Source organism: Aphidius gifuensis, linkage group LG3 (genome assembly GCF_014905175.1).
Source record: "Aphidius gifuensis isolate YNYX2018 linkage group LG3, ASM1490517v1, whole genome shotgun sequence".
Classification (NCBI taxonomy): domain Eukaryota; kingdom Metazoa; phylum Arthropoda; class Insecta; order Hymenoptera; family Braconidae; genus Aphidius; species Aphidius gifuensis.
In genome coordinates, this window is record NC_057790.1 from 16796898 (window position 1) to 16815629 (window position 18732).

The 18732-nt window shown below is 23.5% G+C and overlaps 3 protein-coding genes across 5 annotated transcripts; 1 reads left to right on the forward strand and 2 right to left on the reverse strand.

Annotated features, from left to right (window-relative positions):
* Positions 1–96: 96 nt before the first annotated feature.
* On the reverse strand, positions 97–3148 carry LOC122852192 (choline transporter-like protein 1). The gene is made up of 14 exons (XM_044151832.1): positions 2914–3148; positions 2636–2781; positions 2449–2562; positions 2218–2372; positions 2058–2145; positions 1818–1990; positions 1518–1746; positions 1323–1448; positions 1139–1245; positions 819–1075; positions 583–749; positions 422–514; positions 257–349; positions 97–186 (listed from the first exon to the last, which is right to left on the reverse strand). The coding sequence occupies exons 1-14, from the start codon at positions 2930–2932 to the stop codon at positions 124–126; spliced, it is 1830 nt and encodes a 609-aa protein (XP_044007767.1). The 5' UTR covers positions 2933–3148; the 3' UTR covers positions 97–123.
* A 5988-nt stretch (positions 3149–9136) lies between these two features.
* LOC122852193 (juvenile hormone esterase-like) lies at positions 9137–12330 on the forward strand. Of its 2 annotated transcripts, none has more exons than XM_044151833.1 (10): positions 9137–9408; positions 9477–9614; positions 9687–9858; positions 9954–10139; positions 10955–11154; positions 11218–11377; positions 11460–11626; positions 11689–11839; positions 11908–12040; positions 12114–12330. In XM_044151833.1, exons 1-10 carry the CDS (start codon positions 9181–9183, stop codon positions 12301–12303), a joined length of 1725 nt encoding a protein of 574 aa, XP_044007768.1. In that variant the 5' UTR covers positions 9137–9180; the 3' UTR covers positions 12304–12330. The 2 variants fall into 2 exon arrangements, with proteins under 2 accessions (XP_044007768.1, XP_044007769.1); XM_044151834.1 differs by having other exon boundaries at positions 11689–11794.
* A 2775-nt stretch (positions 12331–15105) lies between these two features.
* Positions 15106–18506, reverse strand: LOC122852194 (dystrophin-1-like). 2 transcript variants are annotated; one of them, XM_044151835.1, is made up of 6 exons: positions 18333–18506; positions 18143–18250; positions 17844–18054; positions 16469–17757; positions 16256–16399; positions 15106–15313 (listed from the first exon to the last, which is right to left on the reverse strand). In XM_044151835.1, the coding sequence occupies exons 1-6, from the start codon at positions 18340–18342 to the stop codon at positions 15192–15194; spliced, it is 1884 nt and encodes a 627-aa protein (XP_044007770.1). In that variant the 5' UTR covers positions 18343–18506; the 3' UTR covers positions 15106–15191. The 2 variants fall into 2 exon arrangements, with proteins under 2 accessions (XP_044007770.1, XP_044007772.1); XM_044151837.1 differs by having other exon boundaries at positions 15107–15313; positions 16256–16396; positions 18333–18505.
* Between the last annotated feature and the right edge of the window lie 226 nt (positions 18507–18732).

Below are 18732 nucleotides of genomic sequence, written 5' to 3' on the forward strand. Positions count from 1 at the left end.
TTAATAATTTAAGTGTAAATAAAACCTTATTTTTCTTCAGTAAAGATGGTCATTGCAAACAATTGTTTCTGATCAGTCTTCAAGCTTTTTTTTTTGACTAATTTTTCTGTATTTTTCGATATTTCAGTATCTTAATGATTGATTATTCAAATGACCAAGTACTTTATTGCTGTTCTCAACAAATTCCTGCGTAATGAAAAAACAAAATAGTTATTTATTTTAATTAATATTTGTTTAATTATTATAAATTATTTACCATTAATCCTCTACTCATGTAATACGGTCTACTTATTCCATCATTTGTAGAACAATCTTCACAAAAACATATGAAAATTGTATCAATAATCATCTGTAATAATTAAAATCACAATTATACATAATTATCATCAACAAAATTGATTTAAAAAAGACATCAAATTACCTCGTAAATTGAAATAAAACAGTGGGCAATTAAAAATGCAAATAATCCAGCTATAAAAATAGTAACCCATGGATGATAAAGCCCACTTTTTTTCTAAAAAAAAATGAATCATATTAACAAACAATAAATTGATATAAGTAAAAAAATATAATAATAATTACCTGAATTAAATAAACACCAACGACAATTGTCACTGCAACGACAAATATTTTTCCTAAAAATAAAATAAAATCACCAACACTATTTATAACAGCTTCTCTTAAAATATTATCTGATATTGCTCTAAATGCTTTTTTTCCTCCAGTACAAAAATCACATCCATAAATTGCTGTAAATAATTTAAAAAAAAAAATTAATATAAACAGCTAATTTATAATTTTTCATAAAATATTCTTACCAGTTTCAATATAAGCATTTCTCGTAACATATTTAAGTGTACATTCAAATAAAAATATCCAACATTGACAACACCAAATAATTCCTTTGATAAATTTATTATCATATCCATTTAAACGATTTTGTATAAATGTTACAATTGCAAGTAACATTCTTACAATACTTAAAACAAGAGTACCAAATGCAACAGTACCAAGATGAAAACGAAACAAGTAATATGTACTTTTACTAACAACCAATGATAGTTTTTTTTTATTTCTACAAAAATAAAATATTTATTATTTGTTAATTAGTTAATTAAATTATATAATTAAATATTACCTGGTAAAAAACCAACGTGCAACAGCACCAGCAACAATCATATGCTGACAACCAAGATAAAATTCCACCAAAATAAAAAACATAAAAATGCTGTACCATCTTGCTATCTATATAAAAAATTATAAATTATAAATTTATCTAAACAATATAAAATTATAAAAATTAATTATTTATTAATACTTGCAATGAGTAATGTATCTTTTTTATATTCAAGTTGATTTAAATTATTTGCATGTAATTCACCAGTATTTTCAATCCAAAGACTTGTCATCCAAAGACCAATAAATGATACACCAATTAAAATATAAGTCTTGAAATTAAAATAATTGTATTAATTATATTCATTTGATTATAATTTTAAAATCATTAATATACTTACATATACAGGTTGAAGTAACAATGCAGGCATTGAATAAACAGCTTTACCAGCTTCATGAAATAATTGTATAACAAGTGCAATTCTTTTTCTCAATACAAATATAACAAGTATCATTATTATTGCAACAATTGACATTAATATTGCATAAATAAAATATGATGTTGTACTTGAATTGTTTTGTTTTATCGAACCAATCATTACTGCTGTTTTTTCATGATGCCATGCAAGCCTAAATAATCAATTTTCATTTATTATTTATTTATATTGTATTTTTAAATAATAATAAACATATATATCTACCAGAAATAAATTGTGCCACCACTTGATACAGCAACAGTACCACTTAAAACAAAATATGTAACATATTGTACAATGTATCTAAATGCAATTAACATTCCAAGTGAAATACCTAAAATAACTAAAAGTAGATACATCAATTCTCTCCATGCAATTTTTAAATCACTTGATATTTCCTGTTAAAAAAAATATTATTAATAATTAATATTTTAAATTTTTATTATAAATAAATTATATACTTACATAAAAAAATGTTTCTAAACCAAGAGTTTTTATAATATAATTTGCACGATCAGTCACTTGTTTTGGAACACAGTGATTTAAAAAATTTCTATAATAAAAAAAAATAAAATTAATATAATATATATTAGTTTAATAATAATTTTAATAATAATTTATTTACTCAAGAAGATGACGTGTATCAGCACCATCACATTTATATTTTGGATCCATTTTTTTATTTTTAATCCATCCACAAATATTTGGACATTGATCAGTTTCATTAGTAACATTACGATTAAAATTTTCTTTCGATCCAATTGATATTAATATAAATACCTTTTAAATAATAAATTTATTTATAATTTTCTTTTCTTTTTAAACTTAATGTAATTTAAAAAAAAAAACAACATACAAAACCTCCAATAATTATTAAGATAATAATTAAAGCAAAAATATCTGTGGATTTTCTGTTTTCAGTAAATATATTTTCGCTTTCATCGAGCGTAGAAATTTCAGGATCAAATGACTGAAAAACAAAAATATTAAATAAATATTATTTATTAGAGTAAGTATTTAATGTTTTTTTTTTTTTTAAATACCTTTGGTTCAACTTTTGTGAGTGAATCATTACGACATCTGCAACATGCCATTTTTGAGATGATTAAATTTTTCGAAAATTTTGAAGTTGATGATTTTTGGTCTGTCAATTGATACTTGGAACCAGTAGTATCATCATCATCAATATCTAATTAATATTAATTTTTTTTTTCAACATTTCATTTGTTAATAATAAATTTAATAATTAAAAATAAATTAATTGAATTACAAATTAGATATTTAAATTATAAAATAATAATGTATATAAATATAAACTTACCATTGTTTTCTATGTTCATTTCAATAAACACAAATTAAAATATTTTAAAAATGATAATTAACACAATATAATTATTAAATAAATAATTGTTATTTGATTGGAGTTTTTGAATTTTTGATTGTTATTTTACACAGTTTTAATATTTGATGTAAAAAACAGAGTTGGTCGCGATAGCAACGTCAAAGCGTTAATCAAAGTGGAAAGAGGTCCCCTTTTATACAGGTGGTAAAGTCCTGTAGAAATTATTATATCCAGCTGTTTCGATCGTTTTAAGGGAGAAGGAGGAGGATAATTCAACCAGCTGCGCATGAAATGTATGACTCAAATAATTATTGTCATTTTCATTGATAAAAAAAAATAGAACAAAATAAACATCGAAATTTCAGTTGATTGATATGAATAATATATAAACTAAATCGATTTGAAATGTTTATTATTTTTTCATATAGAAAACTAGAGATTAAGTGATTAGAACTAATTTTTTTAATTACTGTAATTATTGTAACTGTACAGAAATTGTCAATGAATCTTCACTTGATTTAATCAAGATCATTTATCAATTATCTTATAAAAATTATCATTTGATTTTGATAGTGCAATATAGAGTAAAATAAAAAAATTATTATAACACTTAACATTTCGATTTCGTTTAATGTATTTATTTTAATAAACTAAAGTTTTGATGAATAAATATTGTTTGTAATAATATTTTTATTAATTAAAATAACATAAATTTCATACTCAGTTTGTTTAAATATTATTTTACTGTTCATTATAAATTTATTGCTTTTTATTTTATATAGGAATGAATGAGAATATACATGTACAGTAAGAAATATATTTCTATAATATAAACCGCATGCGGTTTAGGGTCTTTCGACGTTGAAAACTCCTACCGAGTATTAGGATAACAGAAAAAGTTAGGAGATATTCGATGATACGTTCGATATTCCTATTCGAATGTATGATGCCCTGATACCAGTCCTCACTCACTGGGTCTCTGAGCAAATGATTTCAGCGCCATTGTCATGACATGACACTGAAGCGAGGAGCGTCTATGTTAGCGTCTCGAATTTCCTGATCCAGGGATAATTCAGGTTTCCAAATTAAAAAATAATTAAAAATGACAAAATATTGAATAAAAATTATTGACAAATTATTAATGTGCCCCTAAGAAGTCCTACATACATGGTAGAAATATACAGGTAGGTCCATGCGCATAAATTTTTAAGCCAATGAAAAATAAAACCAAGGGTTGCCATATTAGCTAAAGTGAAGCTTAAATCATAAATTAAAATACATATTAAAGATGATCTTAATAAAAGATTAAAAATAATAAAAATACATAAACACATGATTAATTATATAAAAAATAGAAAATAAAATAAATATTAAGCTTTGTTACATATTTTTTTCAACTTATTTTTCTTTTTATCTTCTATAATTTGCTCATTAAAAACTCTGAGTCAAATGTACGTACAAGTATGAACATTGTATTGCATCCAGTGCAATATTTATATCGTTCTTTTTATCCGCTTAGTTTGTTAACTAAATATGTAAAATTTCTTTTATTTTTATCAAAGTTTTGTGAAAAAGTAAAAGTTCAATTTCTAATTGTTTTGCAACATCTATAAATACGTAGAATTATTAAATATTATTTTTAAAGTTTTATTTATGATTAATGTAACTTTTTAGCGCCATTATTAATAGTACAATAATAATATGATACACATTTATCAATAAACATGTAATGCCGCCAATGGTCTGCGCAGTAGATTTTTATTTTCGTCCGAGGCATGGACATACCTGTATATTTCTACCAAGCTTACATATAAAAAAACAATCATTTGAAAATAGTTACATTGTATATTTAAGAAGAATAAATAATTAAATGAATAAAAAATAAAATCAAGGGTTGTTAAATAAATAATTAAGCTCAATTCAAAATACGATATAACTATTTCCAGAGGGTTGTTTTATTATATCTATGACTTCTTAAGAGTACATTAATAATTTATCAATAATTTTTATTTATTTCGTAATTTTTAATTATTTTTTAATTTGGGGCATTGGAACCTGAATTACCCCTGGATCAGAAAATTTGAGACGCTAACATGATTTCATATTTTCATGTCATGACACTGAAGCGATGGCGCTGAAATTGGCGTCTAAGCTAGCGTCCAGAAATTTAAAGTGCAGGGAACATAGGGGTTTTCTTGGGCCCAGCCCTTAACTTTCATAATAAATTATTAATAAAAATAGAGCTATCTCTTAGGATGTAAGTGTTATAGGTTTTGAAATTAACAGTAGGTGGATATATATTTTATTTCTAACTATGATAGTATTATTTTTTTATTAATTGTTCAGATCTGTGCAGTTTAGGATGAATTTTTGAAATGGTCGTAGGGGTAGGAAGTGGATTTTAATTGTTTCTATTTTTTCTAATATCAGAAACTGACGCCCTCTGCGGCAAAAGACAGAGACAAAAGAAATTCAAATTCGTAATTATCGCAATCAAAAAACAATTAAAATCCACTCTCTACCCCCTATTTTGACCATTTCAAAAATTCCCATTTTTTTTCCTAAACTAGCTTAGATTCTATAAAATTTAATAAAAAAAAAATAACGACCCAACCTCAACTCTATCATAGTTAAAAAAATTAAAAACAATTAAAATTCACCCCCTACCCCCTTTTGACCATTTCAAAAATTCCCATTTTTTTTCCTAAACTAGCTTAGATCCTAGACAATTTAATAGAAAAAAAATAACGACCCAACCTCAACCCCATCATAGACAAAAAAAATAAAAATAGTTTAAATCCACCCCCTACCCCCTTTTGACCGTTTCAAAAATTCCCATTTTTTTTTCTAAACTATCTTAGATCCTAGACAATTTAATAAAAAAAAAATTACGACCCAACCTCAACTCTATCATAGTTAAAAAAAATAAAAACAATTAAAATCCACCCCCTACCCCCTTTTGACCATTTCAAAAATTTCCATTTTTTTTCCTGAACTAGCTTAGATCCTAGACAATTTAATAAAAAAAAAATAACGACTCAACCTCAACTCTATCATAGTTAAAAAAATTATTTAGCTAAAAACCCCTGAATTTGTTCTCTTTAAATACGATGTAACTTATTCCAGAGAGTTGTTTTTTTATATTTGTGACTTCTTTGGGGTATTTTAATACTTAATTAATAATTTCTAATTAATTTTATTAAATTTTATATCATTTTTAATTATTTATTTAAGTTGAGGCCTTGGAACCCGAATCATCCCTGGATCAGGAGATTCGAGACGCTAGCTTAGACGCCAATTTCAGCGCCATACTGAAGCGAGGAGCGTCTGAGACCCAGTGAGTGAGGACTGGTATCAGGGCATCATACATTCGAATAGGAATATCGAACGTATCATCGAATATCTCCTCACTCTTTCTGTTATCCTAATACTCGGTAGGAGTTTTCAACGTCGAAAGACCCTAAACCGCATGCGGTTTATATATATATTATAGAAATATATTTCTTACTGTACATGTATATTCTCATTCATTCCTATATAAAATAAAAAGCAATAAATTTATAATATTGTTTAATAAAATAATATTTAAACAAACTGAGTATGAAATTTATATCATTTTAATTAATAAACATTACATTCATCGAGTTTTAGTTTATAGAAATAAATATACATTAATCGAAATCGAAATGTATAATGTTATAATAACTTTTTTATTTTACTCTATTGTACTACTAAAATCAAATGATAATTTTCATAAGATAATTAATAAATGATCTTGATTAAATCAAGTGAAGATTCATTGACAATTTCTATACAGTTACAATAATTACAGTAATTGGAAAAATTAGTTCTAATTACTTAATCTCTAGTTTTCTATATGAAAAAATAAAAAAAATAATAAACATTTCAAATCGATTTAGTTTATATATTATTCATATCAATCAACTGAAATTTCGATGTTTATTTTGTTCAATGGCGCTGAAATTGGCGTCTAAGCTAGCGTCTCGAATCTCCTGATCCAGGGATGATTCGGGTTCCAAGGCCTCAACTTAAATAAATAATTAAAAATGATATAAAATTTAATAAAATTAATTAGAAATTATTAATTAAGTATTAAAATACTCCAAAGAAGTCACAAATATAAAAAAACAACTCTCTGGAATAAGTTACATCGTATTTAAAGAGAACAAATTCAGGGGTTTTTAGCTAAATAATTTTTTTAACTATGATAGAGTTGAGGTTGAGTCGTTATATTTTTTTTATTAAATTGTCTAGATCTAAGCTAGTTCAGGAAAAAAAAATGGAAATTTTTAAATGGTCAAAAAGGGTAGGGGGTGGGTTTTATTTTTTTTTATTTTTTTTAACTATGATAGAGTTGAGGTTGGGTCGTAATTTTTTTTTTATTAAATTGTCTAGGATCTAAGCTAGTTTAGGAAAAAAAATGGGAATTTTTGAAACGGTCAAAAGGGGGTAGGGGGTGGATTTTAATTGTTTTTATTTTTTTTGTCTATGATGGGGTTGAGGTTGGGTCGTTATTTTTTTTCTATTAAATTGTCTAGGATCTAAGCTAGTTTAGGAAAAAAAATGGGAATTTTTGAAACGGTCAAAAGGGGGTAGGGGGTGGATTTTAATTGTTTTTAATTTTTTTAACTATGATAGAGTTGAGGTTGGGTCGTTATTTTTTTTTTATTAAATTTTATAGAATCTAAGCTAGTTTAGGAAAAAAAATGGAAATTTTTGAAATGGTCAAAAGAGGGTAGAGAGTGGATTTTAATTGTTTTTGATTGCGATAATTACGAATTTGAATTTCTTTTGTCTCTGTCTTTTGCCGCAGAGGGCGTCAGTTTCTGATATTAAAAAAAATAGAAACAATTAAAATCCACTTCCTACCCCCCTTCGACCATTTCAAAAATTCTTATTTTTTTTCCTAAACTAGCTTAGATCCTAGACAATTTAATAAAAAAAAAATTACGACCCAAGCTCAACTCTATCATAGTTAAAAAAATTAAAAAGAATTAAAATCCACCCCCTACCCCCTTTTGACTATTTCAAAAATTCCCATTTTTTTTCCTAGACTAGCTTAGATCCTAGACAATTTAATAAAAAAAAAATTACGACCCAAGCTCAACTCTATCAAATATAAAAAAAATAAAAATAATTAGAATCCACCCCTTACCCCTTGACCATTTTATAAAAATTCCCATTTTTCCTAAACTACCTTTAGATCCTAGACAATAAAAATAAAAAAAAATAACGACCCAACCTCAACTCTATCATAGTTAAAAAAATTAAAAATAGTTAAAATCCACCCCCTACCCCCTTTTGACCATTTCAAAAATTTCCATTTTTTTTCCTAAACTACCTTAGATCCTAGAAAAATGATTTAAAAAAAAATGACGAGGATAGCTCTATTTTTAGTAATAATTTATTATAAAAGTTAAGGGCTGGGCCCAAGAAAACCCCTATGTTCCCAAATGTAATTTTAAATTTCTGGATCGCTAGCTTAGACGAAATTTCAGCGCCATTTTTGTTCATACATTTAAATAGGAATATCTAACGTATCATCGAATATCTCTCAACTCTTTCTGTTATCCTAATACTCGGTAGGAGTTTTCAACGTCGAAAGACCCTAAACCGCATACGGTCTCATAGAAGTATATTTCTTACTATATTCTCATTGATTCTCATAAAATATATATTACAAACGTTTTTTAAATTAAAAAATAAATAAAATAAGTTTACGATTAACAGTAAAATAATATTTAAACAATAGTTAAATAAATTATAAATTATAATAAATACTTAATCATAAATTTAATAAAATGTTTGTTTTCTATAATCTAAAACAATTTCGAATATATCTTTATCCAATAGTAACATGATAATTAATAGCGTACTTTTTCTAAGTATATAATCAAGACAGTTCAATGAGGTTCATGACAATTCATGACGAAAAGAAGACGCAATCTTCAAAATTAATTAAAATATTTTGAAGATAAAAATTATTTATTTATTTATTTAAATTATATTAATGAAATATAAAAACAAATATACACATTGTAATAATATTATTATTGTTTTTCCTTTGTTTATCATTTTTTGTTGATAAAAAACAACATTGATAAAGTGTAAAATATTTAATTATAATAATTATAACGATAAAACAAAAGTATATACACTTCCATTTATTCAAAAACAATGTAACTTTTGCACTGAGCACAGTTAATATTTAAAAAAAAAAAAAGAATGTCTAAAAGTCTTTATAATAATTGTTGTAATTTATTTACAACGACTATTTTTTTCATTATTTTTAAATGTATTATTCAAATTAATGGAGAATTAAGTAGTATTGTTTATACTAATCAAGGACCAGTACAAGGTGAAATTTTACAAACAATTGTTAATTCTGTTTCGTATTCATCATTCAAAGGAATTCCCTATGGAAAACCACCCATTGGAGAATTAAGATTCAAGGTAATTGATAAAAAAAAAAAAAACAGCAATTAAAAGTAATTAATAATAATATAATAAATTAATTTCAGCCACCCGAAAAAGCTGAATCATGGAATGAGACATTGATTTCAACATCAGAAGGTAATCAATGTCCACAAATGGATTTTATATTTAAAAATTATAGTGGAAATGAAGATTGTTTAAATTTAAATGTCTACACACCCAAGGTATTTGATAATACAACAAATAATTAAACTATATTTTTGTATACTTTTTATAAAAAAATTTTGATATTATAGACAATTTTTGAAGATGGAAATAATTCAAGTGATAAATTACTTCCTGTTATGGTGTGGATTTTTGGAGGGCAATTTAAATTTGGATATGTTAATTCATCATTTTATGGACCAGATTTTTTTATTGAAGATAATGTTGTACTTGTTGCCATGAATTACAGACTTGGTGCACTAGGTAGAATTTTTTTATTATTACAGCAATTTGTCGTATTTTGTTAATGTTTTTTTTTTGTAAGCGAAATAACTTGATTTATTTTTTATTTTTTGTAGGTTTATTAGCACTAAATATTACTGGTGCGACTGGTAATGCAGCACTTAAGGATCAGACACTTGCATTAAAATGGGTTAAGGATAATATTATTAAATTTGGTGGTGATCCAAATAGTGTTACTTTATTTGGTACAAGCACAGGTGCATCATGTGTAGATCTTCATTCATTCTCAAAATTATCACAAGGTATATTTATTTATTTTAATTATAGACAAACAAGTAACATTACGATATAATGACTATTTTAAATTTGTCCAAAATAAATGACAACATTATTTATACGATTAATAAATAAATATTGCATTTAAAAATTTATTGATTTTTCAAAAAATATAATATCTCTATCATATATCTTGGATAAATTTAATATTGATTAATTTAAAAATTAATTAATTAGTCATTTTATTGTAATGACAAAATTTTATTATTATTTTAAATTTAATTTTGTTAATATTATTTAATTTTCAAATATTGTTTATAAAATGTTTACGTTATTTTTTAAATTTATTATTATATATCAATTAATAAGATAATTATTATGAATTTTTGATGAATTTGTAAGTTATTTTTTTTTTTTTACTTGCAAGTGGATATATTTTTATTGTGGAAATATTTTCCAACAAGTTTTTTTTTTATTTAATTTTATTCGGCATATTTTTCACGTGAATATTTTTGTTTGGAATATTTCGACTGGGTAATTTTTGTTCAGGATATCTAGGTCATGTTATCACTGGTGTCTTTGACAGTGTATATCAATTAATCCAGTCATCAGATCATCTTGTACAATTAAAATTATAAAGTTCATATAGATATATATGCAAAACGACCACAAGACGTCGTTTACACTGTGTGGGGCTTTTTTTTTTGTACACAAGTTTTTTTTCGAAATTTCTCTGTTCTCTTTGTCTATGCGCTTCTGTCTGAAACTATAATTGGGATATTTCAACTGAGTAATTTTTATTTGAATGTGTATAAATAAAAAAAAAAATAATATATTATAGGACTTTTTCACAAATCAATTTCAATGAGTGGAACACCTTTAAATCCTTGGGGTTTTTCAACTCCAGATGAAGCTGAAGCACGTGCTTTTAAGCTTGGTGAATTGCTTGGTATCAATACCACATCTAAAGAAATATTACTTAAAGAATTATCCGAAAAATCAGCTAAAGAAATAGTACTTGCAACTGAAAACATAGTGAAGGTAAAGCCTCCCTCATTTATATTCATTTATTTTTCAATATATAATTTACGTTTTTTATTACAGGCTGATCGTCCATTTAAATCAACAATAGAAAGTTATGAAATTGCTGGTGAAACAGCATTTCTATCTGAGTGTATTGTTAATCAATTGGAAAAAGGAAATTTTTCTCAAATTCCACATATCGCTGGTTTTGTTGCCAACGAAATACTCTCATTTGCAACAAGTATATATTTCGAAATATTTATACTCATTTAATTTATTCATTAAAAACAAAATAAATATTTTATTTTTTTAACTTTATATAGGTGTTCAAAGTTTAATTGATCAATCACAATTTGCTTTAAAAAGTATGAATAAAGTTTTACACAATAAAGTTGGAGAAAAAATTGAATCATTTATGGAATATTTGTCGAGTAAATCAAAATATAATTTAACAGATTTACCAGTTTCCATTGTAATGGAAGGAATAAATGTAAGAAAAAACTCTCTATTTTTTTTTGTTCCATAATGAACAAGCCTATTTTTTATCAACAGAATTTAAGTGATGTACTGACAATACTTGGTATTGATACGAAGCAAAAACTAATGCTACCATTTTCAAAATCACCTATTTATTATTATCAAAATTCATTTGATGCTGGTAATTATTCACAACATAGACAACGATATCACATTGACTTTGATGGTAATAAAAAGAAAAAAACAAACAAATCCAAACAAAAGAAATATAATTTTTTAAAAAATTATCAACAGGTGTTGCACATGGAGATGATTTGATATATTTATTTTATCCAAAAATATATAAAGTACCACTTGATCCAACAAATAAATTTTCAATTGTCAGAAAACAAATGGTCAGAATGTTTACAAACTTTGCAAAATACAGGTAAATAAAAATAAATATAAAATTATTTAATTATCAATAATTTTTCAAGCATTAAAATAATTAAAATTTACAGTAATCCTACACCAAATGAAACAGATAATTTATTAAACATAACATGGCCTGTGTCAGGTGTAGAAGGTGTACATTTAAAAATTGGAAATGAACTAAAAGTCATTAATTCAAGACCAATAAATGATAATATAAAAATTCTTGAAAAATATCAAAACAATTGTACTCTCAAAATTATGAATGGTTGTGAATAAATTTTTCTAATATATATTTATAAATAATTAACATGATAAATAATTTATTAATTATTGAACTTATAAATATAATTAACTATAAAAATTATGAACACAATGAATATATAATTTAAAAAAAAAAAAAACTTGAATACATAATTTAAAATGAAAAAACAAATAAAAATAAATATATTACTAGTTGACAATGATTTACACACAATGATTATAATGAATGAGTATTATTTATAATTATTAAAAAAATATAAAAAAAATATTTAAATGATAATTTTAACTCTGTTATATGAAGAATTGTTTTTAAAACATTTTACATTTAATTATTCAAGTATTTATCAGTGTTATCAGTATAATTAGCCATTGCAAAAATTTGCAAAGCACATATACAACCAGTATTAATACGTTTTCTCTTCATTAAACCTTTTTTATTAAGTACTTGTATTGTACTGTATGTTTGCATACAACAATAACCACCATTAGATTGACAATTTGAACCAATAACATTGTCATTACATGTTATTTCAACAAGATCTTTTGGTTTAACATAATCATCAGTAATATCAAATGGTTCAACAGTATAATTACATACTGAACGATTTTGTACTTTAGTTACATCAACATCATATATTTGTTTTAAATTTCTATGATAAATACTATGTCTTTTTTTGTGTTTATTATTTTTAATATGATGATGACTATTGTATTTCACATGTTCACTTTTATCTTCTATATTATCTCTCATTTCAGCATCTAATTTTTTAATATCCATAAAATCATTTCTCGATAAATGCAATGAATTGTGTTGTAATTTTGAATGTCTAACTTCATTTAAATTTGTTGATGTCTTATCATCATCATCTTCATCATCAATGACTATTATTTTTTCCAGCACACGTCCCATTGTAAATTTATTTAGTACTATTAATATTATAATGTAAAAATATAGCTGATTATTTATTATGTTAATCATTATATTTGTAACTTATACAAATATTTTAAATAATATTTTTTTTTTTTTTTTTTTTGTAAGTTATTTCTACAAGATCAAGAATAACACTGGATAATATCACGTTCCCTGTTGTTTTTTTATGCTTTTACCCCCATAATATTCATACAAAAAAAAATAATTCTCCCTCTCGACCTGTTTACAGGATTTCCACAAGTTTTAAGTAAACCTGTGTCATTATGTCACAACTAAAACGTTCTTCCTTTCAACGTCACGTCAATTCATATTTGACGTCAAATTAATGATAAAAATTTTTTTTTATACACATATTTCCTTTTAGATTTTCATAAAATATAATAAATTGTCAATTTTTTTTTTTTTTTTTATCATTAAAAATTAAATGATGAGAAATACTTAGTGATTAAACATCGTGGATTATTCAATATTTTTTTTTTTTTTTTAAAAGGAAAATACATTGAGATAGACAGTGGTAGAAAAAAAAAAAAACTATGTAAACAAACACGTTTGTGATTAAATATATATTAAGTTTATTCTATTTTTATATGCTTCTTTCCCTTTCCTCTACAACTTCCTGTTGAGGTAGTGTAGTAATTTTATTATGTCGTCAAAGAATTAATCACACTTTGATAATAAAAATTATATATTTTATTTTGATTTCTAAAATTATTTAATTGTCATAGAAATAAATTTTCAAAACATTGTTTCGATAGATTAAAAATACTTTTTTTATATTTTTTTTTTTTTTTGCAACAATTATACTTAATATTTTCTGAGGGCATAAACATCAATGACGCACAAAATAATCCCTATGACGATCATGAAGACCACACAAGAATTTATAAAAAAAAACTGGTTATTGAAAAAATTATGATTTTTTTATTGAAAAAACAAAAAAAATTCAACCAAAAAAAATTTTTATTATGTTTGAAAATATATTTTCTTTTGACTGGCTCTTTTCTATATATTCAAAAAAAAAAAAAAAATATTTATTCAAGGGTGTAGTAATTTGTAAATAATTAATTAATTTTTAATAGAATAAAAAAATTAAAAACAAAAAATGACGTTGATAAAAATGTCAATGACCCTGTTATATATTTATATAAAAAAAAAAAAAAATTTTCAAATAAAAAATGATTGATTTATGACTATTGTTTATTATGAAAAAAAAAAAATTATTATAAATTTTAAATCATAGAAAAATCATAGATTATAGTATATAATTTATTTGAATAATCCTCATAAATTATCACCAATTTATCTATAAAATAAATGTCTTGTTTACATTCTAAATATAGTTTCTATAAATAGCTTTTTAAAAAAAATAATAAAAATCTATAAATAGTTGAATCTACATGAGTCTATGATTGACTATCAAAATATTAATATTAAATATATATTTAAAAGGTCAATAACTACTTTCAAGATATGTTGTTTACCATTTTTTAAAATACATTATATCGGATTGTCGGATTAAAAAAAAAAAAAAAATAGCGTAAACAATTTTGATTATCAGTACAAGCAGTGTTGTTTGTTTTTTTATTTTTGTGATCGATAACTCACAATTGGATTTAATCGTGTGTCATTTTAATAAGATTCACCTGATGCTTTACGACTTTATCCACTACATTTTTAAATGTAATTGATGTTATTAAAACAGTACTCATTTTTAATTAGAAAAAAAAAGAGATATAATAAACAATCAAGAAACTTGATAAAGTATTTTTTTATGCAACTAATTATTGTATAAATCATATATTTTTTTTCATAATAATTATATATAATTAAAGATTAAAGAAATAAAAAAAAATGTAAAAAATATTTATTAATATTATTTTATCAGTTTTGTATAAAAAAGTATTAAAAATAGAAAAAATTATTATTTTAAAATTTAAAAATAGAATATATTGTCATTAGTTTATTATTATTTTTATACTATTGTGGCTAGTTTATCGATACGTGATTCCATTCCTTCAATAAGACCAGTTAACAAGTCCTCCATTTCCGTTGCGGCTCGTTTTAGTTCACAATTGTCGTTTGCGGTAAATGATTCTGTAATACAGTAACAATTAGTTCAAGTTTAGATTTTTTTTTTCAAATAGATAAATTGAATTATTAACTAACAAAATAATATCATCAAATAATTAATTATTTGACATATCATGTGAGTGTTATTTCAATTTTTATTTAAATAAAAACAAATTAGCTACTGTGTAATTAATTTTTACTAAGTTAACATCTTTTTTTAACAAAAATAAAAAGTATCTAAAATATTTAATAAAATATATATTGAATCAATAATTTTTTTCTCTTTAAAATAATAAAATGAAGATTTAAAAAAAAAAAATTATCAATTGAAATATTTATTTAACTGTTAAAAATAGCTTTTAATTTTAAATTTCGTGAGATTCAATTATAAAAATTTTAAATACCTTCAAAGTATGGAATTATTAAGTAAAAATATATATATTTTTAAGTTGTTTTTTTTCGCAAAATAATATATAAAGTTATGTAAATAAATTTTATTTATAATATATATATTTTTTTTTATAGTTTTGTTGTTGTTGTTTTTGTGTAAACGTTTACGTATATATTAATTCATAATATATCTTTTTATTATTCTTAATATGTGAAATAAACGAAGAAAAAAATAAATAAATATAAGTTTCCTTAAATAAGAAATTTAAAGCAATTTTTAAGAATAAATAAATAATTAATAATAAGTATACATGTGACATTGTAAATAATTTATACTGTAAATAATCTATTGCTAATTTTTATTACTATTAGCAGATATCTTTAGAGGATTAGAGCTTAAGATTATTATGAAATAATATACATTAAATTATGTGTATGTATGAGTACTTTAACTAACCGTAGTTTATAAATTAAAAATTAATAAATAAAAAGACAATGAATATCTTATTTTTTTCATTCAATAAAAATTAGTTGGGCAATTAAACAAAATAACTATAGAAATTTAACATTTCTTACCTTCTAAAAGACAATCATTAGCAACCATATGCTGAAGACGACTTAAAATTTCATTCAAATCACCTTGTATATTTTGTAAACTACTATGTTGTGAATGTTTATCAAACCGTTGTAATGATGATGGTAAATCTTTTGGCAGTCCTACTTGAAATTAAAAAAAAAATAATTAAAATTACATCTATTAGCAATAGCATTTAGAAAAAATTTAATTACCATTATTTGTATCAAGCCATTGTGAAAAACCACTTTCAATTTTTTCAAGACTTGTTTTATTTTCACCAATCCATGTGCTTAATTCAATTTTCGTTTGTTCTGATGTTTTTGGATAACTATACAAATTTGTTGAATATTGTTGATCATCATCATCATCATCATCATCATCATCATCATCATTATTATCATTAGAATTTCCAAAAGTATTTGTGTATAATTTTGATTTATCTTTGGTCATATTGCATGTATCACCACGTGATTGTATATTTGTTTTATTTGTATTAATTTGTCGTCCAATTGGACTTAATTCAAATTCAGGCAATGCAAAGTTTGGATATTTAGCTGCTATTGGACGAAGCATTGGTGTACTTTGTACTCTATTAACTGTTTGTGCAAGAGCAATTTGTTGTCCATTAAATAAATATTTTTTAAGAATTTTTAAACGTTGTAATTGTGATTCAACAGTTGCTCTATGTCGTTGTAATCTATCAGCTCTACTACCACATATTTCTTGTATTTCAACTTGTAATTGACGATTTTCATCTTCCAAATGATTAATAATACTTTGAAGTTCTTTTTGTGGATCAGATAATATTTTTCTTTTTATTGTACCACGTAATGATACAGCATCAATTTGTCGTGCTTCATCTTCAGTTGGATTTGGTAATAATGATTCAGCACGTAATGTATCAACATGTGTTGGACAAATACGTAATTTATTTCTAATTAATTCAACAATAATTTTTTTAACTTCACGATTTGTTGTTTTATTAAAATATTCACGTACTGGATGTTTTAGCTTATGTTTATTTGATATTTTACCATGAAAAAAACATGCTTGACATTGATGATATTTTGTACATCTAACACATGAAAAACATGGCCCATGTATTGGTGTTGTTTTACAAGTTGAACATTTAACATTATGAATAATTTTTTCAGCTAATTTAAGACTATTAAATGTTGATATCCAATTAAATAATTGTGGATCTTGCATTAACCAAATACCAAATTCTGTTTCACTAACACCAAGACAACCTTGTGATTCAATAAAACAATTTTCAATACTTGATTGTATATAATGACTACCATATGCAACATTTTCACCAATTGTTTCAGTAATATTACATATATTTGATAATAACATATGTAAACTTGCTTTTGATAAACATGCATTATGATCAGCAAGTAATCTATATAAATATTCGTATTTATCTTGTAATTTACCACAGCATAATAATGTTAAAAATACTTTAACTGAAAATACAAGTGCTTTACCACGACGTTTACTGAAAAATTATAAATAATTATTACTTTATATTATCAATAATAATTAAATCAAATATATACATTTATTATATTAAATATAACTCACTTGTCAAATGTATTTAAAATAAAATTAACAGTTAATTTTGTTGTTTTATCAACATCAAAATCAGCATTATTATTATCTTTTTGTGCAGCAAAATAAATATCATTTATGACATCTTCAATTTCAGTATCATCAAGTGTCACTGAATTTTCAGTAACTGATAATCTATGACGCTCAAATATTTCAATGATTAATTTTAAATGTACACAATGCACTGAAAAAAAACAAGAAAAACAAATTAATTAATTAATTATATGTTAATTAATTTATCATATAATTTTAATTAATTATTTACAACTTACTATTTAATGCTTTGTGTAATATTAGAAATTTTGCTGCTGTCCGGTAAGATGGATAATAAATTGCATTACATTCTTCAATTGATTTTGTTATATCTTTTAATAATATTTCTAAACAAATTTTAATAAAAGCTATTATTAAACAAATCTTAAATATTACGTTAATTTATTTACAATAATATTTATTACATACCACGTGACATTTTAATTGATTTGTTTTTTTATTAACTTGATTGATGAACGTTGAGTACATTTAGAATTACAAATATCCGATTTGATTTATTTATTTATATTTACAAAAATTAGAAAAAAAAAAAACAACAAATTCTATACACAGATTAAAAAATGTTTTTAACTGTTTTTTTTATTAAAGTTTGTTTATAATGGACGATTACACGCCCCGAGTTTAGCGCCATGTAGATTATTTTTGTACTATTTTTTAAGGTTTGTTTTCACTGTAAAACGTTGTATATTTTTTTTTTGAAATTTACTTGCAAAAATATTTTTAAATAACGAATATTATAAATAACGTAATGAAAATAATAAATTGAAAATATTTATACTTACTTTGAAAATTAAAACACTTTATTATA